The 27924-nt window shown below is 41.5% G+C and overlaps 2 protein-coding genes across 9 annotated transcripts in view; one reads left to right on the forward strand and one right to left on the reverse strand.

Moving 5' to 3' along the window:
* WASF1 (WASP family member 1) overlaps nucleotides 1-24845 on the reverse strand; it is a 44757-nt gene extending 19912 nt beyond the window's left edge. The window contains exons 1-2 of one of the 3 annotated variants that reach the window (XM_083608573.1): nucleotides 24289-24843; nucleotides 16288-16446 (exon numbers count right to left, since the gene is read on the reverse strand). Coding sequence is in view for 1 of the 3 variants with exons in the window: in XM_083608572.1 (XP_083464698.1) it covers nucleotides 11528-11585 (58 nt within the window). In the remaining 2 variants the exon portion in view is untranslated. Of the gene's footprint in view, nucleotides 1-11527; nucleotides 11587-12444; nucleotides 12499-16287; nucleotides 16447-24288 lie in introns of those variants that run through there. The other 2 variants (XM_083608572.1, XM_083608574.1) reach the window with 2 other exon arrangements.
* The window catches only part of CDC40 (cell division cycle 40), an 88863-nt gene that overhangs the window by 24070 nt on the left and 36869 nt on the right, over nucleotides 1-27924 (forward strand). The window contains exons 1-2 of one of the 6 annotated variants that reach the window (XM_083608567.1): nucleotides 26627-26843; nucleotides 27713-27836. The exons of 1 other annotated variant lie outside the window; for it this stretch is intronic. Coding sequence is in view for 2 of the 5 variants with exons in the window: in XM_083608563.1 (XP_083464689.1) it covers nucleotides 26649-26843 (195 nt within the window). In the remaining 3 variants the exon portion in view is untranslated. Of the gene's footprint in view, nucleotides 1-24006; nucleotides 24152-25041; nucleotides 25539-26626; nucleotides 26844-27712; nucleotides 27837-27924 lie in introns of those variants that run through there. 4 more of the 6 variants (XM_083608566.1, XM_083608568.1, XM_083608565.1 and 1 more) reach the window with 4 other exon arrangements.

Below are 27924 nucleotides of genomic sequence, written 5' to 3' on the forward strand. Positions count from 1 at the left end.
CTGCGGATGTCTGCCCGGCGCGAGGGGCACTCTGCTTCATGGCGCCCCGCGCGCCGGGTGGCAGGCTGCTATCCGCAGCGCGGGGAGCCTGCGGGAGTTCCTGCAGGGCTCCCCACGCTGCGGATGTCTGCCCGGCGCGAGGGGCGCTCTGCTTCAGGGCGCCCGAGCACCGGGCGGCAGGCTGCTATCCGCAGGGCTCCCCACGCTGCGGATGTCTGCCCAGCGCGAGGGGCGCTCTGCTTCATGGCGCCCCGCGCGCCGGGTGGCAGGCTGCTATCCGCAGCGCGGGGAGCCTGCGGGAGTTCCCGCAGGGCTCCCCACGCTGTGGATGTCTGCCCGGCGCGAGGGGCGCTCTGCTTCAGGGCGCCTTGCACGCCGGGCGGCAGGCTGCTATCCGCAGCGCGGGGAGCCCTGCGGGAACTCCCGCAAGGTTCCCCAGGCTTGCTGATAGCTTCCTGAAGCCTGGAGAGCGAGAGGGGTCGGTGCGCACTGACCCCTCTTGCTCTCCAAGCTTCAGCGAAAGCCTGTATTCGCCCCATAGGATGCACACAGATTTCCCCTTCATTTTTGGAGGGGAAAAAGTGCGTCCTATAGGGCAAAAAATACGGTATTATTTTTTCTCATATTTGTGCATATGAATCTAACTAAAACCTTCTTCCATTTTGGCTGCGTTGTGGACTAGATGAAGTTTTGAAATTTACAGTAAGAGCAGCCCTGTCTAGAAGCATTACACTAGTCAATTTGTGAAGTTACCCAAGGCATGGATGATGGTGGCTAGGTCACTAAATAATGTGGTTTTTTTTACACTAAAAACAAATAGATTTTTTTAGTGTTCTGTCTCAAGGTAGGGAAAGCAAGGATAGCCCTAAAAATATATTGTACGCATTAAAAACTACAACATGTCTAGCCACATTTCTAGTCTATTTTATTCATTGATTTAAAAATTGTTAACTCTCCTTTCAGAACACATTGCTCTCACTGTGTGGCTTACAAGACTCAGTATAATAGTAACAAATACACTTTCAAATTTCTGACAGTGTTGATGTTTTTGCATTCTTCAAAAACATACCTGTTCCACAATCCAGCTACAGCTAAGCACATTTAACTCCATTTATTTTAATGGGAAATTTAAGTAAATGCACAGCTATCTCCCACTGAAATCAATGGGGACTTGTGCTTAACCTTAGGGTGAGTTAAACACATAAAAAACTGCATTGAAGTGCATCTATTAGTACACAGGCTGATATTTGTTCCCATTATATGCACTCCCCAAAATAAAAATTAATGTAATTTACTATAAAATTGCTTTTTTTTTAAGTCCTATTTTTTTCAAAATGATTTCACTTTGAGCTTATTCATTATCTCTCCACTGCTGCTACGTATAGCATACAGCCACAAAAGCTCTATGGCTGATCACAACAGCTCTTTGTATTCTTGACTGCCATAGATAACCAAACCCTTTTTAAAGCTAAAAACGTGAATAGTTTAAACAAACTGTATCTTCTAAGGATATAATTACATCATTAATAAACTGTAATTTTTAAAGTTCTGTGAAGGCTTTCCTTCTCAAAAATCTACTTTTTATGAACACTGCTTGTGTACAGTTGGAATCCCAAATCCATTTCACTACTTAAGGATAACTTGCTTTTCAAATTCAGACAACAGTTGAATAATCTGAGTTTAAATAAAATGCACACCAATTTATGTTAAAGGTAGTCTAGAATATATTTCAACTTCAAAAAGTCCCCTATTTTCTATAAATAGCAAAATGCAGTCTAGTACTGTACATTTATTTTACACCTAAACTTTAACAACTAAAACAGGGATGCACAAATTCACTCTGCTATTAAAAACAAAAAAACTGCAGTTCAACCTCTACTGCAACGTTAACTTCACAATTAGTCATCAGTGGCAGAATTCTAAATACACAGAAAGCACAGATGGGCTAGTCAATCACAGAGCTGTGATTCCATTAATCATACTGAACACCTCCTGTCATTCTGATGCTACAAAATGGACCGCTGGCCCTTACACAAAAGAACTGGAATTCAACACACAGTGTCTTCCCTTAATAGTGCTGCCTTTTCAAAGAGACACTCACCCTAGTGCTCACAATTCCCCCTCTTCTTCAGAAATGTGAAGGTTGTTTTTTAAAAAATGGAGGAGGATATATTTGGTGATGAACCATAACTCCTAAATTCTAGGCTAGGGCATACAGGCAACAAGAAGCGATGTTCGGGGCGGGGGGGGATAAATGTGTGCAGCTCATTGTACTGACCATACTGAAGATCCAAGTTGGAAATTGGAAGCTAATGAAATAATAAATCATGTCAGACAAAATGAAATCTATTGTTCAAAGGTCTGTCACTAGGAACCTTCATATCCTATATGACCTAATTTGCTGATTATTCAAAGAGTGATGTATACTTAATTTAGATTCATTTGAAAAATTATTATAGAATTTTAAAAATTACTTTATTTATGCTATTCTCTTATATAAAAAAACTGCCTAACATTCCTTAAGATCACAGGAAATCAGTTGCTCAGAAATTAGTACTATCCAGTGCTAAGTAATTTAAGTCCATTAATTCTAATGGGCCTACTCTGAGTATAACCAACACTGGATATCACCCAAGAAATTTTCAGCTTCCTAAATATATTTATCAAGTTTTATATTTTATAACTCCAATTAACAACTGCTTTTTTAAGTGATAAAAGTTAAAATGTTTTAGATATAAGAAATTACTGAGTTGGAAAGGATCTCAAAGGTAATCTAGGTGAAGCCCCTGCTGATACAAGAAATCCATTACTACTACTACAGTGATCAATTTGTTATCACTCTCCAAGGGCTGATTTATGACTACTGTGTGGTGAGGGGATCTAGAGTCTGAAAATGTGGAAGTACATTTTAACTTATTTTAATTGTATTGTTTATTCATTGTTTTAAACTGTACATGCTTTGTGGTAGAATTACTTCCTTTAATTGTGTACAGAGCCATATATGTTAATGGTGCTATGTAAATAAATGTGAATACAGTAATGCTAAATTAATGAAAGAGGTACTGATTGGCAACAGAACATGGAACTGGAGCCAAACCAGGGACAGTGCTCTTCCCAGCTGTTCTCAGAATATATCCTATACAGATATATTTTTGGCAGGGTTAAAATCTTCTACTGAAAATCAAAATGTGCCCTAGAGAGTCCATGGCTGGGTTGTGCAGAAGGGTCTGCAATTTAATTTAAAAGGTTAGCAATATGTAAAGTAGCATTCTTTTATCAAATTAAAATCCTGAGCTCCATTGTTGAGAAATATTGCTATCCTACTTCAAGTATGTACTCGCAGTACACCTTTAGCTATACAAGTTATTATTAATTTTCAGAATGTGATGAGATGTTAAGTAAATTATATTTAAATCAGTTTTTTCAAACTAAATGAAGTAATTGCGCTTTTGAGAGTACCATTTTACAATAAAATTTCTTTGCAACCTAAGGAGTTGAAAAACTGCTACCACGTAGTCATATATAGCATCCCATTAGGTTGCAATGTGCTTGTTTTTGATTCAAAACACTAATATCATGTGGCACTACTGCCATAGCAATAAGTCCCATATTTATCATTCTGACATTACAATGAATAGCACAGTCATTCAGTTGAAATTCTGACTATTGCAATAACACAAACACTTGAATAAGTGTGGCTTCTATTCCGCAATGCAAATTCTGAATATGGAAGTAAAGACTTGCAACAAAATGCTGCAGTGTAACACCAGCCCCTAAGAGGTCTTTCCCCACAAAGACCTTGAACAGCAAAATAGTTGTCTGTTTCAGATGGCGGTCTCAGCTGGGTGAGGTTTGAGCTCAAGCAGGATGAGAGTGCTAAGCACAAATTTACAAGGAAAAGTCAAGCAAGTCCAAATTCAACTTCTAGTCAGACAATATCAAGCATGACAAAATTCAGGTTTAGATAAAAAAAGAGTCAAGCAAAGCAGAAGTCAGGTTCTAATAAGGCAAAGTCCAAGCAAATCAGTAAATGTCTTGGATAGTTCTGTGCAAGGTTTGCTGAACAGCAAACCAAGATTTAGCATTAGATGAAGCTGCAGGACTACCTCCACCTCTAATAAATGAAGTCTCGTCAGTTAAAGAGACTTCATCAAGATCACTAGCTGTTGACTCAAACAGTGCTGGTTCTGTTGGATCTTCAGGCCTGGAATCCAAAGACTGCAAAAGGCTTCCTCAGGTTCCAGCTGTGCTGCAGGAAAAAAACATAGGGCCAGTTCTGAGGGGAAACCCCTTCTATACCTCTGAATCCCCAGCTTTGTCCACTGAAGACAAATGGAATCATAGGATCATGACAAATAAGTGCTTTGTAGAATGGTCTGACTCTTGCAGAGGATGAGGAGTAGAAAAGGAAAAAGCAACACCTTTACTGAAACCTTACCCTGCTGTTCTATACAGTCATAACTTGAGTTGAATGTGCTTCAGGTTGAGCGTGTTTGAGTTGCGCTCCGCGGCAACCCGGAAGTAACAGAGCGCGTTACTTCCGGGTTTCGTCACTCACGCATGCACAGATGCTCAAAATGATGTCACGCGCATGCACAAAAGCATCAAATTGTGACCTGTGCACGCGCAGACGCACCGTCACGTCTTGCATTCCGTTCGGGATGCAAACGAGGCTCCGGAACGGGTCCCGTTCGCATCCCGAGGTACCACTATATAGTGCTAAAGTTCTCAGGTTGGGGCTAGTTTCTAGGTCCAAACCTGAACATTTTACTGTCAGTGGTGAGAAATCTTTGGCCCGTGCCCACCAAACCATACCCATCTGCCCCACACCTGACATCTTACGTGGCACCAGGTGTGGTGCAGGTAAAGATGTAGTTACTGACTCACAAATGCATGCATAAGAAGGGTTAACCTAAGCCCTGAGCACGTGTTGCCAGTGAGTGTCCCATAGATGGCTCCCAGCAGCTTTTACCTCTGTGTTTCCCCCTCTTCTTGCTTCCTGAAACAAGCAAGGAACCATGCAGCTTTGGCTCCCACCACAGCTGATCCTGCAAGTGAACTGAATCTCTCCAAAAGGGAGATTTTAAAGTCTGCATCTTTGTTAGCCCAAAGACTGCATGATCCTTTTTGTAAGAAAACCAAGTTCCTCTCTTTTAATTTCTTCTCTCTTATTTATTACATTTGCCAGTCGCTGTACAGTGGTGCCCCGCAAGACGGAAAACCCGCTAGACGAAAGGGTTTTCCGTTTTGGAGGTGCTTCGCAAAACGAATTTCCTATGGGCTTGCTTCGCAAGACGAAAATGTCTTGCGAGTTCCTGTGGGGGTTTTTTCCTCCCCCCCCTTTTTCCCAAGCCGCTAAGCCGCTTAACAGCTGATCCGCTAAACCGCTTAACAGCTGATCCGCTAAGCCGCTTATCAGCTGATCCGCTAAGCCGCTTAACAGCTGATCCGCTAAGCCACTTATCAGCTGATCCGCTAAGCCGCTTATCAGCTGATCCGCTAAGCCCGCTAAGCCGCTAATAGCGCTAATCCGCTAAGCCGCTAATGGGCTTGCTTCGCAAGACGAAAAAACCGCAAGACGAAGAGACTCGTGGAACGGATTCTTTTCGTCTTGCGAGGCACCACTGTATCTTACTCAGACTTAAGCTGTTTGGAACCTTTTTCATCTTCATTTTACTGCCAGCAGATGGAGACTTGTTTGCTGTAATTTCTGGAAAGTGTGGGTAGAACATTCACCTATTTGTAAAGCTAAGAGTCTGTAATGTATTCTAGCTGAAGTATTTTCATGAGGAACGTTTGTTTAAAGATGAATGTGGCCAGATGCTAATCTAACAAAGTTTTAATGTGCGTGAAGCAACCACCACTGTGCTAACTCTGCTATGACTGAGTGAATAATGTCTCTTCCAAACTTCTCTCACCAAAAGTTTTCAGCTCTACCCTAGCAAGGAAACTACAAGGACCACAGTAAACAAAAAAAAGTAGACTAAATCCCAACTTTGGAGAAGGAATAATCCCCCCCCCCCCACCAATACAGTTCTACACAATACAAATCTAGCTAGCGGGAGTCAGTTTAGAATCATACATAGGCATAGCTTTTAGATAAGGCTCTGTGGAGGCTCAAATTTCAGCATTCAGTTCAGTTTAAAACCAGGTCAAACCTAGTTAGTTTTCTTTTTTAAAAAATGAATCCTCAACAGAGCATCAATGACTAGTTACTCACTGTCCACATACCTCTTGGTCGACATCCATTGTCCACACCTCACTTCCTAAATCCCCCACCCTTTCAAATTCCTAATCCCTGGAAGTTGAGTCAGACCACCTGATATCATTGGCTTCAGCAGCAGCTAAGGGTAGCTAGCCCAGCGACTAAGCCAGCTCCATAAACTAGAGGGAGCTCCAGCTGATACCGTGTCTTGGCCCCAGAAACAAAGGATCAAGCTAACAGAAAAGTTAAGCAGCTGAGTAAGGCAACAGGGTGAGGCGGCCTCTGCCCCTCCACTGTTTGATCTAAGAAATGCCAAGCTCTCAAATAAAGTAACACAATAAATTACAAAAACTGATATGAAGGTAGAAAATCACCAGAAGGGTGAGGAATTTCCAATGTATTGCACAGTTTGTCACATGTATAAACTATTTACCTGCTGGATAGAAGTCATGGGTGTGTCCTCATTCCACTGAGCTTCTAGCTCTTAGGAACAGGTTTGTTGCCTTGAGGCCAAGGTGGGCATATAGCTTTTTCATTGACCCAGAAGCAATAGCACCAGTTCTTAAACTCTTCCTCCTTCAAAGTAGCCAATTGGAACCAGATTTACAAGACAGTATAGTTATTTGGAATCTAATAGGATTGCTGGTCCATTACTGATACGGTTTATTCCCTCCCCCCTTCCCAGCTGTTAATTATGTCTGCTGCTACTGCTTAGGAATGTTTCTGGAACCAGCCCTGCTGCCAGAGGCAATTTTAGGCTAGTGTAACTGGTTCGGCTGCACTGGACACTGGTGCCACAGGGGACGTGTCAACAGTGATGTAGAACGGAGCAAGAGAGGTAGGTGGGGGTGATGCTGAATTTTAGCATTCCAGAAGGAGCTGCTGAAATTTGACAGCCCAACATCCGCCACTGCAGCTGTTACTAGGAACAAATCTAGTACCACTGAATTACATAGTATATATGACAATGTTAAGAAGCACTATAGGTAGGTTTTGATTTTCACACCAATATTTTGTACGTATATTTGCAACCTCAAAAAACTGAGAACTTTAGTATGCTCCACATATATGAAAAATTAAGATGCTTCAGCTTCTCAAGATTGGGGAGTGGGGGAAGAAATTGAGATGTTCTTGTTTGGATTTCTGCAATGCACTCTACGTACAGCTACCTTTGAAGGTTACTCAGAAACTACAATTAATCCAGAATGTGGCTGCTAGACTGGTGACTGAGAGCGGCTGCCAGGAGCACACACCACCAGTCCTAAAATATATATATACATTGGCTGAAGTACATTTCTGAGCACAATTCAAAGTGCTGGTGTTGACCTTTAAAGCCGTAAACAGTTTGGCCCTATATACCTGAGGACAGTGTCAGAAACTCAGGTATATAACCTAGACACCAAATGGCTCCTTAAAAGGAGTTACAGTTGTCAAAACAGAATGTCTAGTTGCCATTTTGGGGCAAGATGGCTCTAAAGTCTTATTTTTCATATGACAGACTGATTATGATTGATTCTCAGTTAAATATCTGGTTAGTTCAGATGACAACCTTGAGCTAGGTTAAGAGCTTTCAGACCTTAAAGAAAAAATCCATGGAGAGTCCACATATATATTGGCATATTCTGACCTCTTTTTCTTAATGGTGACTGCTTCTGCTTAGGCTGCACAGAAAAAGCATTTTGGTTCCAGAAATTCATTCTAATTATGCAGATAAAATATAACTGATAGAATTCTACAAGATGGGGTATTAGCGTGTAAATACGGTCCATATCAAATGATCCGTAGGCATGCACCTCCAGATGGTGGAGATGTCAGGCGCCATCCTGGCACCCAGGCATCTTCACTTGGTTGTAAGTAGTCAAAAGCCAGGTGCAAACACATCTAAAGGAGTGCCTCCACCACCATCATTCAGTCCTGACACTGAGGCCCAGCGCTGAGGAACTTCTGGCAGTTCCTTCACTGTGAGAAGTTAAAAGAACCAGGCAGTGGGCCTTCTTGGTAGTTGCACCTGTCCTGTGAAACGCCCTCCCATCAGATGTCAAAAATTCAAACAATTATATGACTTTTCATAGACATCTGAAAGCAGCCCTGTTTTGGGAAGCTTTTAATAATTGTTGTGTCCCTTTATATTTTGTTGGAAGCTGCCCAGAATGCAACCTAGTCAGATGGGTGGGGCTAAATAAATAAATAATGTGGGGTTTTTTCCCTTAAGAAGCATGAGGGCCACCCTCTCCTCAGCAGCTGGCATGGCTGGACACCTGTCAGGGGCCTCATCCCAACATACAAACTGAACCACTGCTAACCGCAACCCTCAAAATTAGACCTAGATGCCACCATTTTTGTTTATCCTTGTGCGCATGCTTTAACAGCACAATTACACAACCCAATCTTAGCCCTTTTTCTCCTCTTCCTGCTTCTCTTTTGCCTCATGGTGCAACTAAAAAAGACTCCAGTTCCTGTAGCACTGGCAGGAAAAAGAATCAACCATTTATGTCTCCCTCCCCTAGGAATCACTCCCACTTCCATTTGGGATCACTGCTTGATAAATAAGAGGCTGTGCTGGGGCAGTATGCGGGAACAAGTGAAAGGCCAGACTTGAAGGACAATGCTTCACTTTCTAGCCACTTCCTTTTCTCTCCCCTGCTTCCCCCACGCCTACTTCTCCGATATGAACTTTGACTCTGTGGCTGTAATAGTATTGAGGGATGAACCTGAACCCACCCTCTCTAGTGTCAGCCAGTAGTACAGTATGTAGGCTCAGGGAAGCAGCAGTAAGGGGACATGATACTATGGTAACAAAGGGCCTACAAATGACTGAAATCATTCCTGCACAGAAAAAGCAGTACTGTAGTCAACAGAGGTGGTAACTATGATATGCAAACTGAACATCAATATATGAAGAGCAGCAAAGATAAGGCTTCTGCATGAACAAAATCAAACAGTGAATGTGTGTTCCATGACCAACATAGTAGCTTGAGTAGCTTGTTGCTGCATGGCCAGAAATACATATTCTATGGCATAGAATTCAATATTCTTGTGAATAAAGGATACAGATGTCCATATCAGCAAAATGAATACTGCCACATTCAAAATTTCCACAGAAACATAAATATTACTCTACACATTATCTGTGCACAAAGAAGAATCCATTTTATTCCCCAGGGCTACAAATACCTTGTTCTTAAAGCTCCACACACTTCTGTAGGTAGCTTTACATATGCACATTTTCAGCAGTGCAGAGACCACAAACACGAAAATGGCTAAAGGAAGAATGTGGTATCTTCTGTATGGCTAAAAGAAGGATTGGGGCAAGTGTCCCAGATTTTTTTGCTGTTCTTAGCAGGGGAGCAGCAGTTATTTCTTTAACCAGAATTCAGCAAGCAAGATCTGTTATTTGTTGCTGGCAGTGAAAACTAAGGCTACCTTCAGAAAAACTGGCTCTATATCATGTATTATGATTTTGCATAATTTTTGTTTATTCTCTTATTTGTCGTATCTTTTACCTTCTTGTGACAAATTCTAGATGCCCTCTTCCCTGCATCATAAAAGCTTCTTTAATAGAAAATGCTTTCTTGTCTCTCTCCCCCATGCCTTCCAATAACAAGGAATAAAGCACGTGTTGTTATTACTCAGAACCTGAGCTGGTGATTTTGGGTTGAATCCAAAGATTTTGTCTGCACAAAACGCCAACTGTGGCAACTTATTTTTACAATAACAAAAAAGGAGGAGAGCACAAAATACATTGTCTATTAAGGGAAATAACCAAAGCAGCACAGTTGTTTTGATCCACGGACTGCACAATATGCTTCAAGGTCTAAAAATCTCCACCTCCCTTCTTCAATATAAAAATCAAGTGTGCACAGCCCAGACCTTTGCAGCAGTTGGGGTAAGTTTGTCTAACAGGAGGTTAAAGAATGAGAGAGAGCTGCAAACAGATAGACACATCTAGGAGGATATTGGCTGTTGTAGAGGTCTCTCAGAAATCCTATCTCTCTACCAGCAAGACTTTCCTCAGCTACAGATTGACTGTGGCCAAACCTTCAATGCATTACAAGCAAGATTTAACTGCATGCAAGGGCCTTTATCTGCCTGAGCAGTTTGGAATCCCTGCTGGAAGGCACAGAACAGTTTTGTCATTGCTATAACACAGCTCACCCTGGAGGTACATGTCTAGCATGGCCATGATAAAACAGAGAATGGCATATCTACAGTAGAAGCTTGGGGCAAAATATAAGAGCAGACAGTACCACATGACCAGCCTCTTGGTTCGCTGGTGTACCAACTCAAAACTGGAACACATCCTTCTTTTTAAAGATTTTCCATTAGTGACTCAACCGCAGTCTAAAAAGCCAATAATTAATCCGGGGGGGGGGGCGCTAGTCCAGTGAAACTTCAAGACGAACAAGTATTCGGCCATAAGCTTTGGTGGGTCAAAGAACACTTTTCTCAGGCACACGAAATGCTATCTGCAGCAGACAGATGCATCCGTAAACATATGGGTATGCGTACAAGAGTGTATGTACACACACACACAGAGAGAGAGAGAGAGAGAGAGAGAGAGAGAGAGAGAGAGCGAGCTATAAACAAGTTTGTGGGAAGAAGTGCAATGTAGCAAAATGAAGATGAAAGGCTCAGGAAAGCATGATAGTCATGTTATAACCTATTAAGAGTGCAGTTCAGAACATTAGGCATTCAAAAAAAAAGAACAAGAAAAATCCAATTATTCTTGCCCGATACGCAAAGAAACAAAAAGCAGCTAAAGAAACAATTATTTTCTGCAGCAACCTGGCCACACCCAGTCTCTACTGACCCCAATTGTGATGATTATCAAATTTTTGTTTTATGTTTATTAATCATATTTCTTTGCCAAACCACAACTAGTTGTGAGTGGGTCACAGCCATGATTATTGTATCTTTTGCCTTTTTAAATAGATTCTGTGGTTCTGTGCCAAGTTGTTCATTTCCTGTGAATGCTGTGTGCTCCACCCCTTCTGTTCAAAGTTTTTGCTTCCCTGGGTAGCCTCTCCTTTGATTGTGATCTCATTGCCCAAGGAGAAGAATTCCAACCCTAATGTTTTCTTTGAAATGTTAGCATCTTTATGTGGGGACACTTAAACATTCAATCCCCCACCTACAGCCAAACAGCAGATGCATCGTGTGAGTCAGCTCTCATTTACAATCATTTAGGGACAGGGGAGGAGTGGAGAAAAAGTTGTGTTGGGTGATTGAACTTTCTTCCACATAAACTAGGTTGAAAGTCACACCAGGGTCACTTTTCATTGCAGAATTTACACAGAAGCAGAGCTACTAGGATATGGTCACCTGCACAGCTGCAGCCAATGTCCACAAATTTCAGACACGTGTAATTCAAAATTTTCATTCTGTAAACAAAAAACACCTAGGGTAAAAAAACACAAAACCCTCACTAAATCTACTAATGTTTTGCCATTGTGGTACTTTTTTTGTTTCTGTTAAAGAATTGCCATATTGGATTAAAGGGAAAGGGACCCCTGACCATTAGGTCCAGTCGTGGCCGACTCTGGGGTTGCGGTGCTCATCTCGCTTTATTGGCTGAGGGAGCCAGCGTACAGCTTCCGGGTCATGTGGCCAGCATGACTAAGCCACTTCTGGCAAACCAGAGCAGCGCACGGAAACGCTGTTTACCTTCCCGCCAGAGTGGTACCTATTTATCTACTTGCACTTTGACGTGCTTTCGAACTGCTAGTTGGCAGGAGCAGGGACCGAGCAATGGGAGCTCACCCCGTTGTGGGGATTCGAACCGCCGACCTTCTGATCGGCAAGTCCTAGGCTCTGTGGTTTAACCCACAGTGCCACCCATAGATGTCCCATAGTGGATTAAAGTGTCCCAAATGGTTTTCCAAACAAAAACTATTTCAGGGAAGTATATTAAAGTGCTTCTCTCCAACATAACATTTATGCATCTGTCTGGGGCATTCTACTACCCCAAACAAATAAAAATTATCCCCTAAAATTGTCTAGGTCCATTCTCCCTATTATGTTTTATAAAAAGACTGAGACATGACTGTCAATGTCATCACTTATGTTCTACACTCAACATGTATTAACACAAAATAGTAGTACTTTCTAAACCTAGGTTTAACTGTAGATTTTCACTCTAGTCTTTTAGCTTCCATTGATTAGAAAGGTTATACTAAAACATTTAAAACTGTTAATCAAACTTGTACTTCTCGCAACCTGTCTTTGCATTTGATACTTACAATGTAATCCTCAGCCGAAAGAACAATCACCCCTCCCTTCCAGACCTCAATCTTTTAGCAAGAATTTGTATATGATGTTCACTTAGAATCAAACAAGATGACAAATGTTAACAGCTACTGAATAATTAACTGAAAGTTTTGCTGACAGTAGTTTAGTCAGAATGAACTAGAAATTAAGAATTGATACAGTTCTATAGAATCAGATCTAAGCCTAACACCAGATCAGGACAGAGTATGCCACCTCAAATTGCCTACATCTTAAGACTCATACTACACTTTTCAGAGTTCCCTGTTTTGTCCCTATCTGCATGTGCTTCTTAAAGCAAAATCAGTCTAGGAAGGTGGCTACCACCCAGGGTAAAGAAAGGACTGTTTTACCATTTCAGCTAAAAGTTCACCTTTCCCAAGCTAGGGGTAGAAGTAGCTTGGGGATTTTGAACCAAAAAACTATGAAAGAATTAAGCAGCCACACTTGGCCCAAGGCTTGCTGTCTGTCTAAGCCATGTTTGTTTTAAACAAAAACACATACATATATTTGTATATATGTATAGTTTAAATAACCCAGGTGGCATTCAACTAAGTTTTACTCAGGGTAAATGCACTGAAATTAATGTTCATTAATTGTAATGAGTGTACTCTGAGTAACACTTAGATGAGTAACACCCAGGTATAGGGAGCCCTATATAATGCATAGTTTGAGAACAAATGGCTATACACAGTTGAACAGAATTTTCACAGCTATGAATAAAATGTATGTGTCTATTCTAGTATGGCAAGTTTATACAATTCTCATTTCTTCTAGTTTGTAGTTTAAATTGTGTTTAATTGTTTCATTTGTTCTAATATCAATGAGTTTCCTTTAATGTCAATTCACTGTGTGTTAATAATAGTATGAAATGAATCCTGCTTGTCATGTGTAGCTCTTGCAGATTCATCCCCAAAATTCAAAAACTTTATTTCCATTAGAGACATGGCTAGAATTGATATCACAGTGGATTAATTAACATATACAGTAAGTAATTCTGAATCAGCTGATTGCACTCCAGAACAAAGTGATGCGTTCAAAAGTCTATCTGAAAAGCAGTATGTTTGATGCAAACAATAGCCATACATATTGCTATTCAGTGCCTCGATAGGGAAAATTCTAGGTAGGAAAGAATGATCTAGGACAGGCACCCCCAAACTCGGCCTTCCAGATGTTTTCGGACTACAACTCCCATCATCCCTAGCTAACAGGACCAGTGGACAGGGATGATGGGAGTTGTAGTCCCAAAACATCTGGAAGGCCAAGTTTGGGGATGCCTGACCTAGGATCTATCTGAATGCCAGCACACATCCTCTAAAACTCACAATTTTGTACTACAGCACCTAGACCTATACAAATATTCCACTACTACAATCCTGCATATAGTTCAAATCCTGCATCACACACACTATAGACTAAAAGTAATTTAGTCTATAATAGGCAGAATAACAGGAAAGGATGGCAAGCAGGGAGCTGTTCAGCTACCACCAACTGCTATAAAGCCCTCTCCAGTCCCTTTTTGATTTATTGACACTCCTTCAACATGTACAAACAAATTAGACTACATCCAAAATCATATACGTGTGGAGGTTAAGATCGACACCAGCTATCTCTTTGATTCTTATAAAAAGACAATATGGACATGTAAATTGTCTTGGGGTTTTTTTGGTTTGGTTTGTGTTGGTTTTTTTGTTTTTTGCTGTTTCACCCTTTGGACACTTAACCTCTGGCAGAGGTTGCTAAGCTTTTCGGGCCAACGGACACAGATGGAATTTTGGGAGACAGGTATCCAGGGAATTGTTCTGCAGTAGTTCCAGTTTTATCTCTAGTGACAGTTCCAAAAGGTAGCATTTGATGAATGCCAAGACTTCCTACCATGAATAGTATTGAACTAAGTTTTGAACTAAGTATTGAACTATTGAACTAAGACCAAATACAGAAGTTTCACCCACAAGGCCTTTAAAATTATAATTAAAAGAAATGATTAGAGTGGGATGCAAAAGTGTATCAACGGTAGAGCACTTCAGTAACTGTAAACTTACAGTCTCTATCCACCCTTTAAAGGTACTGGCCCTTGCTTGAGCATTGTATTGCTGGTCCTGACTTGGGAACACAGTAGAAAGCTACTGAGATTGTCCCCAGTTGACTTAAAAGAACTAATTTAGAAATTACAGAAATATTTCAAAACAGTGGGACTGCACTGTAATAGCAGAAGTCCTCACTCAATAATTATTTGCAAAATTGCATCACAGTCATAATATGCCAGTAATTAGCAATTTGGATTGGAAGCATTGGTTAATTATCCATTACTCTTGAATCTTGGCTTCTTAGACTGCTGCTGACAATCACCAGAGAAAAAGGCAGCAGAAGTTAAAAACTATAGCTAACTAGATTTCTAACTTTTCTTTTCACATTGCTTCAACTGTGATATCCTGTATCCAGCCTGATGGAGGAATCCCCAACAGTAAGGAGGAGATGTGCAGCATAAAATAGTTATGCAAGCTATGAGAAGACTGGAATATGTAATTTTCATATTCTTCAATGTATATGTTGAAATAGAATGTAAATTAAATAAATTTCAAGGCATTCCCTAAAACACCATGCTGAGAATCTTCTAATATCTCCTACTGATATATCTAATTAATGTGCTCATCTGTTCAGATGTTGTAAGCCAGACATGAGCTTTATAACACTACTTTCATTCTACAGTGTATTTTGAAAGCATCAACAGAACAATTTTGCTAAAGTGTAGAAAAAGCCCACAGAACAGAAATTGTGTTATTTAATATGATGGTACAAACAGAAGTGAAACTCTTTTGCTATCATGATGTTCAATCTGTTTCAGATTTCAATTTCCATAATTTGCTTTGGCTGCTAAGCAACAAATCAAATATGGTTTGATGTATTTCATATTTGAATGCATTATTCCCCCTGCTGCTCTGATGGCTGAAAATACAGTTGCAGAAGACTTGCTTTCAGAGGAACACTATTCAAAGAAATATAGATTTCAATAGGGGTATTAATCATCTGAAAAAATACAAGAATCCACAGAAAGTAAGACTCCAATTCTTAGAAGAGTGTTCTCAATCCATCATCATTTCTCCTTCATACAACATGAAAGAGCTTTGGTTCTTACCTTAGTCTATGGGAGAGCATCTCTAAAATTAAAAAAATGGAAACCATGGGAAAACAGTTTAACTCATATTGATCTATTGCTAGAGCTCCTTTTTTAGTACTCAAGGTCTTGTCTCTCAAGTTTCCATTTGCCAACTTCAGTGCCCTTAATAAATAAATCACAGTATCAATAAGGCACACCTTGCTAAGACCTTCACTTTAAAAGACTGCACACAAGTTACTCCCGGTGTTTAAAAAAACTGCACACAAGGCAACTGATGTTGAGATGGAAGGCAGCAAGCAGAAGAAGTTGGAAACTTTAAAGAATATCATGATTAGGAAATGGCAGCTTGCACACTACCTCTTCCAGAGATAAATGACAGCTGCCTCAAGCCCATTAATTTTGCATTGTTTGACATTAAAATTAGTAATTATAATCAATATTTCACTGGTAGAAAGGAAATGGGATGTGCAAGATAAATTATAGATTTACCATTTAATTAAGCAATTTTTCAGACAAAGAAACTGGAATTCTGATCCAAATTATAAGAATTACCATTGCATTACAGGAAAGTATACTATATTCTCTTGATACTGTACTGGAAGATAGGTATGCTCAACCTTGCATTCAAAGTCAGTTTACCAGATCACAGCCAACGTGTCTAAGATCAGAAATTATGTTTGTACCATCTATCTTAACTTACCTTTTGCTTTTCAGTTGTCTTCTACCAATAACACTCCAGGGGGTGTTTGATTTTACACTCTCAAAATAGTCTTCTGTGCATAAACAGGTACTGCTTCATTATAGGAAAGCATACACTGCAATCACTTGTGTCTCATCTCTAGCCAGGAAACGGTCACATCTAGAAGTGAAAGGTTAATTTAAAACTATTTAATCTTTGACCTTTCTAGAAATGATTGTCAACAAGGATGTAATTGGCGTAAATTATTATGTTAACACCTGTCCACTGGGAACTGGACTGAGACTACAACTGTATTTCACACAGTAGAATATACTGGCTTTTTTGGCATTTTTCAGATTAAGAGATGGATGAACATGACTTTCCGTGAATTTTTTATATTTTCCACCTGCTAGATATATAAACAACTACTTTTTTTTACAAGAAAGTTATAATCTCAATGCTACCATCTACAATGTTGGAGGATTAAATACGAAGGAGGAAAGGAGACAAAAACATCATGGGACAACAGTCTCCATAGTTGTTGAGGAGCACACAGAGTATTAAGTGGGTCAGGTCTGCTGCACAAAATTTACGATTACTGTACTTCAAATAGCTGCAGGGGTCGAAAATAACCCCACCGGCTTGGGGGGGGGGGAATACATTTTGAGTGTATTTCAAGGATTTGTATCTTCCAAAGCAAAAAGTACTAATCCTTAAAATTATTAATTATATTTGGGGAGAATACAAATCAAATGCTAGCTATATACAAAATTCATTACATGTGAAGCCACATGTAAGTAATGAAGAATCTTATTGACACCTGCCCCGTGCTTAAGAGATCCCTCACTCCATCTGTTTTAATCATCTCAAAATAGGACGTCTCAAGTCCACTTAATCTTTGGTTATTTGGATTGGATTTAATTCATCCTGTTTGACATATGGGATTTATGTTACTCTTATGCTGTGATCTTATTTTATGATTACATCGGGCTTTTTAAAAAGAGGTGATGTGTGCTGTGGTGTCTTTAATGCACCAAGTAAACCTAAGTCTCATGCATGGGATAAAAATGATAGGCAGCAAAACTGATAATGTGACAAGAAGGGTGGGATAGGAATATCAGATTATAGAGCACAAATGAAAGTGAGATCCAGTAAAGCAAGAAAAAGACTCAAATTGAAGTTGGTTAGAGAATACCTAGCAGACACGTTCATCCACTGGTTTCTGAGTGTTGACATGTTTAATGTTCAATTCGTGTCAAGGCAGAAAGGCACTGCTGGCACATGATAACACATATCACATAGAAAATAGGCAAATTAATGAGTCCCTGATGGTACTGCCAATTATGTTGCCCCATGATAGCAGCACTTGAGCAAATATGAGGACAAGGCTAATATTGAATTAGTTGAAAGGGCTAGCTCCTGAATTTGTGTTTATTGGTAAGTAGCTGCTTCAGATGGTGATGACGGGCAAAGGAAGCTTTCTACCCAATATATGAAAAGAAAAGCTCACATTCCAATACAGGCTGCTGATCCTTAACAATGCGCTAGAGATAGGATATAGCTGGGAGCTGTAGGTGACAACTGATGTTCAATAGTTGTGATAGCAGAAGCCACCAGTGCAATGAATCCTGTTAGCACGATGGGCTTCCCCTCATTCCCCCTCACTCCGGGGAGGTTGAGAGAACCGCTAGAACAGCTCGCTGGAGGAGAATGGAGATAGGGTCATTAGTGCAAGTATTTATGCTTGCCTGATGGAGGAATCCCCTTAGTACTATTTTGAATTCCACCCTTTCTCGATTCAGTTGACTCATTAGACTGACACAGCCAAATAGGTATCTATTTCTAAATTTGCTTAAGTACAGTGGTACCTCGGTTTAAGGACAGCCCTGCTTACAAAAGATTTGGTTTATGAACTCTGCAAAACCGGAAGTAGTGTCTCAGTTTGCAAACTTTACCTTGGTCTAAGAACGGAATCCAAATGGTGGAAGGGCACCGGCGGCAGGAGGCCTCATTAGGAAAAGCGCGCCTCAGTTTAAGAACGGTTTCAGTTTAAGAACAGACTTCCGGAACGAATTAAGTTCGTAAACCGAGTTACTGTAGTTTTTGAAATCCTTTATGTAGATCCTGTAGATGTTCGTGCCTATACAAGTATTATTGAAAATGCAGTTATGTCTTAACTTGGCTGTAAACCTTCAGGCAATGACAGAAGTCATTTAGAAATTCCACCTTATTCCAGAAGCTATATCTATTACATAGCTATATTATAGTGATCAGAAAATTTAATGGTTATGTACTGGTTGATGGTGGAGTGAAAGGCCTGGGAGTATTACTAAAGGACCTCCTTCATTGGAGTGAGTTGCTTCCCTGCCTCCTTTGGCAGAAAAGGTAAAATATAAATTTAGGAAGTAAATAAATAAAGGTATGATGCCATTGACCAAGTAGATAGTTCAGTTGGTTAGAGTATGGTCCTGATAACACCAATGTTGCAGATTCAATCCCTGTGTAGGACAACTGCATATTCCTGCATTTCAGGGAATTGGACTAGATGATTCTCAGGGTCTCTTCCAACTCTATGATTTTATGATCGGAGTATCTCAGACAGGAGTATATGCAGACAGGAGTTGAGAGTATTGCTCCAACTCAGTCAAAAATATGGGGCGCTACTATGTATATGCCAATTTTACAACAGTGACATTCATCTCCTTGAAACTGGAGTGTAAAGATTGTATTCTCTCAAGCAGACTTATGTGGTGGTGAGTTCTTTCAAAATTTGCTTGGAATCAGAATAACCAAAGTTGATGTCTATCCAGCAAAAATAATTTGTTTTCAAAATGTATATGCCCCTCCCATTAAAACTGTTCTTTTGTATGCAGTTATTATGAAATATAATTTCATTAGACATTATTGCTGCTTGGAATTGCATGTGACAGCAAGAAATCATTGTGCAAATGTAAAATATGTGCTGGAAAACTGCTGATTAAACTAGCATGTTTAAGGAGGTTATTTGATTTATACTACCTATACACAATCCAGACAATGTATTCCTCTTGTACAAAGACAAGAACATAGCCAGAATAAATATTAAAATACTCAATACGTTCAGGGATTTGGCCAAGACAGTATAAAGCGACTTCTGAGAACCTGACTTGACACAAGTCTGGTATGCTGCTGTGAGAAGGCTCTGGGACAGTAAACTACAAATAAAAATGTACAACACCCCCACCCAATCAAAAAAGCTACTGGCTTTCCCCTCCTTTTTAACTTCTGTACCCTAAATCAGTGAATAGTGATTTACCCCAGAATCTAACACAACAATGGACATAATGAAGAACTCCAGGAATGAAACAAAATTATTCCAGAGGAATTCTGGTTAAAGTGCTGGTACAAAATGGAATGCATAATTATTTAAAAAATATATATACACATAAATCTCAGATCATACCTAAGCCCTAAAATTTCAGTTGATTTTACCATATGTATTAAGACTTTGGTTTGGTCGTGGGATATTAATTAGATATGTTAATTAAATGTGCCACACTCAACTGCAAAGTGAATCACCTGACATCACTATGATGTCAAGTGATGCTGTGCCTTGAAGCCCCCATTGCCAGGACTTGGGCTGCTTGAAAGACCTTTTGCAAACAGCCCTGCACTGCTCTACAAACCTCAGAAAACCAGGAATTCAAGGAGCAGTGCAGGGCTGTCTGCAAAAGGGCTTTCAAACAGCGGTGGTTTCCCATTCAATGAAAACTGCTTCTCCCTCCAAGAGAAAGGTGATGGGTGGTGGGCATGGCTCTTCCAAACTGGTCTGATAGGCCAAATAGGCAGGGCTGGGGAGCCATGTCTGACCCATGGCTGGAGGTTCCATGCCCCTGGTATAACACAATGCTATTCTTTGGCAGGTAGTCATTATATAAAACAACTAAAGTTAGTGGTAATGTTTTACAGTAATCTAGTCTGTTTTCCATTTTTAAAACTTTATAGCAAGCAAGAAGCCTAGAAAAGTCTTTCTCATCTGCAGATTCTCATGTTGGAGTTTGACGTGCCAGTAGATAATGTCAAACCAACAGGCTGGTCAGATTTAATATATGGGGGAAATGGAATCTATACCCAAGATGTACAAAATAGGGGGAAATGTATAGAAAAGACTGTACACAATGCATAAATGTGATTTAGAAGAATAAATTAACAGGCACTGCACTCTTATTACCTCCAGCTTGTCACAAACAAAACACAGAGATCAGCCTTCCTCAAACCATTCTATCAGGTTTTCATCATCATGCCCCAATTTTCTTCCAAAATCTTATACCAGTGCATTTCACTCCACAGTATAAAACAAATTGCAATGAGATGTCCATTTCTTTCCATGCATATTGTATGCTTAAAAGTTCTGCATCCCACTGAATGGGGAGGAAAAAACCTATTGCCAAATATAATTGGTGTGTGAGTGTGGGTGTGTAATATTTGTGTACATATTCCAGAATGGATTCCTTGAAATCCAGTGATTTCAATGGGGGCCCTACAAAAGTGACTTAGTTGGGTATTATCTTCTGTGACCAAGTCAAGAACTGGCAACTACATTAGGCATCTAAAAGATAATTAAAGAAGAACCCTTAGGAATGAACACCAACATATGCCAGTCGGTATTCAAATTCAATTTGTTTATTTAAACTACATATATGCTGCAAAGCCCTCCCAGGGCAGCTTAAAAAGAAAATTGGATTCACTTATGTAGGATAATTTAGCTTCATATGGTTAGCAGAAACACTGTGCTTTCAAATGATTTACAGTATTAACCACTTACAATGCTTCTGATCCTCCTTTTACCATTCACCTTCAATCAGTTTATATGCCACATCCTCTATTATCAGCCGCCACTGGACATAACCTTTGGAAGTTTCAAGCTTGTAAAATAATATACTAGATGACAACTAGCATTTTAAAAATCCACACATTTGCTTGTCCAAAGCAAATAACACTTCCTGAGACAAGAATGGTAACAAGAGCACCTTTTCTAACTGAACTGTTCTAAATATTCCTCTTGTATTGACTCATTCTAAATCAGACAAGGCTACCTTCACATATATCTATTTCCCTCGGTTTTATACAAATGCTGGTTATGTTGTTCATAGACTCACTCTGAAAACACACACACACACACACACACACTGCACCTCACTGATGGTAAAACTAGAAACAGATATTTGAAAGCCTTTACAGCAAATGCATGCTACTGCAGAACAGTGCACTACTGTATTCACACATTTCAACTTAATTATATATCTCATGCCCAGTGCTGCTGGATAAAAGCAATAGAGCCTTCAACAAAATAGTTTTCTGAATGGGGTATCTGACCAATGTTTTCAAAGATACATTCCGAGCATGATATTTTTGAACACTGGTATTCATAAACAAGAGACCTCTGTATGTGCATTGTTATGTTCAAAAGAAATCTGTTACATTATTACCTAAAGCCAGTAGGGTGCTAATATAGACATATATTTGCTGTTGTTATTATTAAGTTGACCATACCTACAATCAGGTTTTTATCATCTATTATAGAATGTCTAGATTTAGCTTTATTTTTACATTTGCTTCACATATGATGGAACATCTGCAGTATAATGATCCAAAGGTAGTATCAGTGAATTTTTTTGCAAATAGGCCCTTGAGAAATGCTTTCTCTTTTTTTAATACACAGTTTGAGACATCTATTTCCAGACAAAGTTTTAAATTTTAAAACCTAATTTACAGGAAGAAGCAATTCAATGCAACTGAAGTACATTATGCAAGATCCAATATTGGCAGATCACATTTCAAATTCTTTAAAATAAGAGCATCACAGACACTTAGTCTCTGCAATTCTCAGACTCTGCAAAAGATTAGAAAAAGCCTAGAAATGTAACAAAATATTACTAGGGATCCTATTTTCATATAAATATTTTATGCTTTATAGATTAAAAAACTTATGAGATACCTCTATCACCTTATTGTCCAGCACTGGCTTTCAAAAGTTCTTATATACATGAATTATTTAAAAGCACTCAAAATAAAATGTCAAATTCAATACCTCATATTTGCACTATTTTTAATTTCAAACTAGTACAAAATTATGTAAAATGCCAGAAATTAACAGCTAAAAGAGTTGAAAGAACTGATTTAGATCTATCACTATAAGCTGTTTCATTTAAAATTAGGCATTTAGACCATTTTAGATTACTACCATTTTTGCATTGTTATACCCTAAGCACATCTACTTTGCTTGCTTGCAATAGATTTTATACATTTGGGAAGCATGTGTATGCTTTGACTACTACCAGGCAGTTAAGGTCTCTAGCTAGATTTAAGACATATAGGCAAAAATTTACGAAGTAGTTATGATCTCTCATAGCACCACCTATTATACCACATCTAGAGAGAAAGAGAGGTCCTTTCTTACTTTTACATGTCCAGAAGAAAAGCATTACAACTCTTCATCCCATCCTATATTACTTTCTTGCCCACTTCAGTTATACTAGCTGTATACAGTATTATTATTATTATTATTATTATTATTATTATTATTAATGCCACACATATGATTGGGTTGCCCCAGCCATCCTGGGAGGCTTCCAGCAAATTATAAAACCACAGTAAAACATCACACATTAAAAACTTCCCTAATATTTTACTGCACTTTATAGCAGCAGTCTGGCAAATATGAAGAACAATATTCATATTATATGATCTAAAGAACATGAGGCTGCCACCTTGCTGAAGCTAAGGCAAAGGCCATAGCTCAGTAGTACAGCATTTGCTTTGTATGCAGGATTTCCCAGGTTCAATCCCCACCCTCTCCAGGTAGGACTGGTAGAACCCTGCCTGAAATCCTGGAGAGCGGCAGTGAGTCATTGGAGAAGATTGCTACTGATCTAGATGGATCAATGGTTTGACTCAATATAAGGCAGTTTCCTATGTTCCTAAACTGAACAGGTCTAATGTCTGGTCAGTTCCAGGATGGATGATCACTTGGAAATCACATGTACACTGCCCTGAATACAGGATGGAAGAAAAGCATGATACAAATGTAAGATGATCATGAATAAAATAAGCAATGTGCTGAACAGCAGCTATGTTGGGGCTAAAGCCAGAGTAAAATAGCCCCCAAATTTGGAAAGAAACACAATAATAAAATAAATTAATTAAAAGGGTATTTCCCAGTCCCCTCCTCCATTTTTCACTGAAACCTTATTACACTAGATCACAGGCTTTTGCTCTCTGTTAATTAGCCAAGAATAAATACCATCTGCTGGTTTGGTATTCAGAACCACTAATGCAGATTAAGATTCCTACTTCACTCTCAAAGGTAAGGTGGGGGGGCGAGAAGGGGCCCTCGTACTTCTAACGACTGCTTAGTCAAAATGTGGGTTGATGGGTCAGGAAAAAGAAAGTAACAAGTTTGCATCTTACAAGATAGAAGTTGGAATTTGGACAGATGGGGTGGGATGAGTTAGGAAACGGGGGGGGGGCGGATTTTTTAAAAAGGCTGTTCTTTTATTTTAGAATAATAGATACGTACACAGGAGTGGAAACAGCTCAAACAGAGGGACGGTGAGTAACCAACCTCACGATCAGTCCCTTTTGAGGAGGATTTCCGAAGCAGACTCGCCTCGCCCCCCCTTTTCTTTCAGAGACCACAACTCCAATCTCTCATCGTGGGGGGGGGGCGAGGAGCGCAAGGCGACCGGAAGCTCCTGCATACCCCAACCTGAGGAAGGGAGGGGGGAGGGAGAAGAGGCTGCAAGACCCTGACCCACTCGCCTGCGTCTCCCCTCCGTAAGCCGCGCAGAGGCGGCGGCAAGCAGCACAAGGTGGGAGGCTCCCTCCCTTCTCCGGGTTGGAATCGGTGAGGTGAAGTCTCTCCCTCCACTCTGGAAAACCGGGGAAGATGGGGGTCGGAGAGAGAAGCGGCGGCGGCGGGAATGAGGAGGGGGAAAATGGGGGGGCACTGCAGTGAATGCGGGGCCGCAGCAGGGCACTCACCGTCTCTCTCTGCCCGTTCTCACAGCAATAGCCAGCAGCACCGTCCTTCTCTTCACATCTTCACACCGCCGCCGCCGCCGCCGCTCAACCCCTCCCCTTTCTGTGTCTGTTGGGCTCGTGCCAACCGGGTCCGTTTGGGTTTGAAGTTCGAACTCTCAATAGCCGCCCCCCTCGCGGACAGGCGCTCGTGAGAATTCGGGGGGGGGGGAGAAGGAGGCAGGGATGATCCGTGAGAGAGAGGGCGGGGGGGGGGGGAGAAGGGGCCGGTAGAGAGAAACTGCGAAGGAGAGAAAACGCGGAGCTTCCCCCGCACAAAGCTTCACAATAGACACGCAGCGGCGCGCGCGCGTGTGTATGTGTGTGTGTGTGTCGAAGGCGGGGCTTCTCCGCCGGCTCCAGCACTCTCTCCTGGAACGGGGGTGGAGGATGGTAAAGGGGTGGGGGGAGGTGGAGGTGTTGTTTACGCAACCACCTGACTGGCGTCCTCGACAGATCCCTTGACACACATTGGAAAGGGAGTCGGGAGACACCACCATCATCCGGCTCCCCTGCCTCGCCACCCCCCAGCACGATGTCGGGTGGTACAGGCTACTTTTGTTCTCTTGACGGGGGGAGGATGATGGAGGAGGCACCAGAATTATTGCGGCGTTTACTCAAGCCGGCTTGTCACAGCCAATCAGAATGAAGGGAGGTGGAGCTGGAGGATGTTCCGATGCACATATACGAAATCTTTCCAGCATTTAGCCCTGCTTATTCGAGAGAAATATTTTTCATGGCCCAGGGTCATCCTATATATTTTGTGTCCGCCTCCATTTTCCTTTTGAGACGTGTTTGACTGGAAGCGAAAAGTGCTGAGGAGCCAGTACTTGATAGCGCAGGCTCTGGAACATTTATCACTGAAGTTTTCTTAAAGCTTATGGGACGTCTCTAGGCTAGGATGCCCAAAGGAAGTGAGGTTGCAGTCCTATTACTCTCAGGAGCCAATCTTATCCTGACGGATTTCTGAGTAAACATAAATAGGATTGGATTGCAGTTTGCGGATGTTTATCGAAAGACAGTCTTACTAAATTCAGTGGGGCTTAACTATCTAGTAAGGCTGCAAGTGAACTAAGCACACTTACGTAAAAAGTAAATTATGGAAATTAATGGGACCTGCTTCTGAATAAGCATGCGTGGGATTAGGCTATAATACACCTAAAATGCACGATTCAGAAATAAGCCTCATTGAGTTCCGTGGAATCTACCTGCAGGTGAGTAGAGGATTGCCGCCTGCCGCCTTAACCTGGGACTAACCCAGGGCCAAGAGCCCAACTTACCGGGGAAGTAAGAATTGGTCTTCTGAGTAGCTGTGGTTATGATTGCGCTGCATTTCAGTGGGGCTTACTTAAAAGTAAACATGCATATAGAGCTTGTTGTTTGCTTTAAAACACCCTACTTATTAATACAATGTGAAATCAAGTGCTTTGCAGGCTACAGGATAATAAAACAAATGACACCGCATGGTTGTTGGTATGCAGTGGTTCCTCCTGAGTGCCGCAAGAATGAGCCAATGCATTGCTCGATACGTAGTTTGTCCTCGTAATGGACATGTAGCCTTTTAAACAACTTGCATGGCTCTTGGCAGCGCAATCCTATGCGCCATTTCTAGGGAGCAAGTCCCACTGATTTCAATAGGATTTCTACTCAGAAGTCCAATTCAGTGGGGCTTACTTCTGGGTAGGTGGTGGAGTTGCAACCTAGGGCTTCATGAATGTTAAATCATATTACTTCGTACTTCTTCTGGGGCTACTTGAGAAAACAAGCTTTGTTTACTGGTGGTGGGAAATACAGCACTGAAGTGTTAAGTGTCACAGAATATTTGTGGAAGGGGGAACGATGGGGCACTGCGTCTCTTCAGCCATTTTATGGCAGGCCATAACATTCCTTCTCACATACTTGCAGCTGCCGCACCTCTGCTTATTTACTCGGAAGTCCTACTGAAGCGTTCTCCCAAATAAATGTGCATCAGGGAGCCGCTTTATACAGCCCAGTTCAGCGACGAAAAAGCTTTCATGTTTGGCTCTGGGTCGGCATGTCGGTTGCATGCTGGGATTTGTATACTTGCTGGAAGTCCTACGCCATGTAATCTTAAAACCAATCTTGGAATGAATGATACCTACGGCGAAGACTTCTTGACGGATGCTTTTAAAATTGGAGCAATTTTCTAAAAACAATTTTGCGATTTAAAACTGGGCAAAGTCGCGGAGCCAGCGCGTTATTCCCGACAGGGAAAGGGAGCTGTTTTGTACAGCTGCCAGGACCCGCCGGGTGCTCCTCGTGGCTCCTCCCTCCTGCCGATGGTCCACTTCCGTTCTGCTAAGATGTCGGCCGCCATAGCCGCGCTCGCTTCGTACGGCGTCTCGGACTCCGATTCCGACTCGGAAGCGGAGGGCAGGCCCGGCCACTCGGCGGCTCCCGTCGCCGACGAGGATGCGGTGCTGCACCTCGCCTCGTCTGCCCCGGCCCAGCAAGCGCTGCTGCCTGTCGTGGACTCGGCCCCGGCGGTGGCTGTCAAGGTAGGAGCTGCTCCGGAGTCGCCCGCCTGGGGCCCCGGGGCGGGTGGGGGCAAGGAAGCGCTGCCTCCTCGCCCGTACGTGGTCCGAGGAGGTCGCCCAGAAGCGGCGGCTGCGGTGCTGACACTCGCTCTCCCTCTCTCGCCCCGAGGTGAAGTCATTTCATCCTGCTCCGAGCCGGGCAGATTCTCCCCGGGCGTCACCTATGCCGCGAAGGTTTCTCGTTGGCGCACGAGGGTTGGCGCCAGTTTTTCTAGAAGAATTCCTCTGACTTCTATGCAGGACGGGCAGAAAGTCAACAGGGAGAGCTTGCTCGCCGTGGAGGGAGAGTGCTGGCCGACGAGTTCTCGCCTCTTGGAAGCCTGCCTGTTCCTTTAAACTTTAAAGCTTTAGGAGAACTCTTAAGGCGGAGAAGGGACATGGGGTTTACAAACTTAAGGCTCAAAAATACTTGGGTGTTTCGACTGAGAGGGTAAGGGTGGCCTATTTGGTATTCCTTAACGGGAAAGCGATCTCTAAAATGTAGTGTGTCATATTTTTGCGCTGCTGCATCTTGGTCTGACCCATATTTCAAACTTTTGCTGTGAATAAACTTTGTTTATAAACTTTGTTTATGGGTTTCCCTTGCCCCTACTCAGAGTCTGAGTGGCAAAACCACCATTGCCCAGTTAGGCACCTTGCAGTGGAGGGACTTGAAAACATTACAGTACTTGTCTTTTCAATTGATTGGATCCCAGTCTAATATTTGCTCTGCTCGATTTTAAGGAACTAAGCTAATACCATTGATATTCTGGTTATGCTAGGCTTTAATGCTAGGTGTGATTCCACTCCCTTTATACATAAGGGGAGCTTACCTGCTTCATTCTGTACAGCAGAGATGGCTGACCTGTGACCCTGTAGGTGTTGCTCAGCTCCAGCTCCCAACACCCCTGACTAATTGCTGTGCTGGCTGGTGCCAATAGAAGCTGGAGTCCAGCTACATCTGGATGGCAGAAGGTGAGACAGCCCTGTTGTACAATATTCTTGACATCTGGCTAGGATCCATTTAGGCTGTCTTTATTAATGCTTTCTCATGTATGTGAAA

The sequence above is a fragment of the Podarcis filfolensis genome (assembly GCF_964270895.1).
Source record: "Podarcis filfolensis genome assembly, chromosome: 3".
Lineage (NCBI taxonomy): Eukaryota > Metazoa > Chordata > Lepidosauria > Squamata > Lacertidae > Podarcis > Podarcis filfolensis.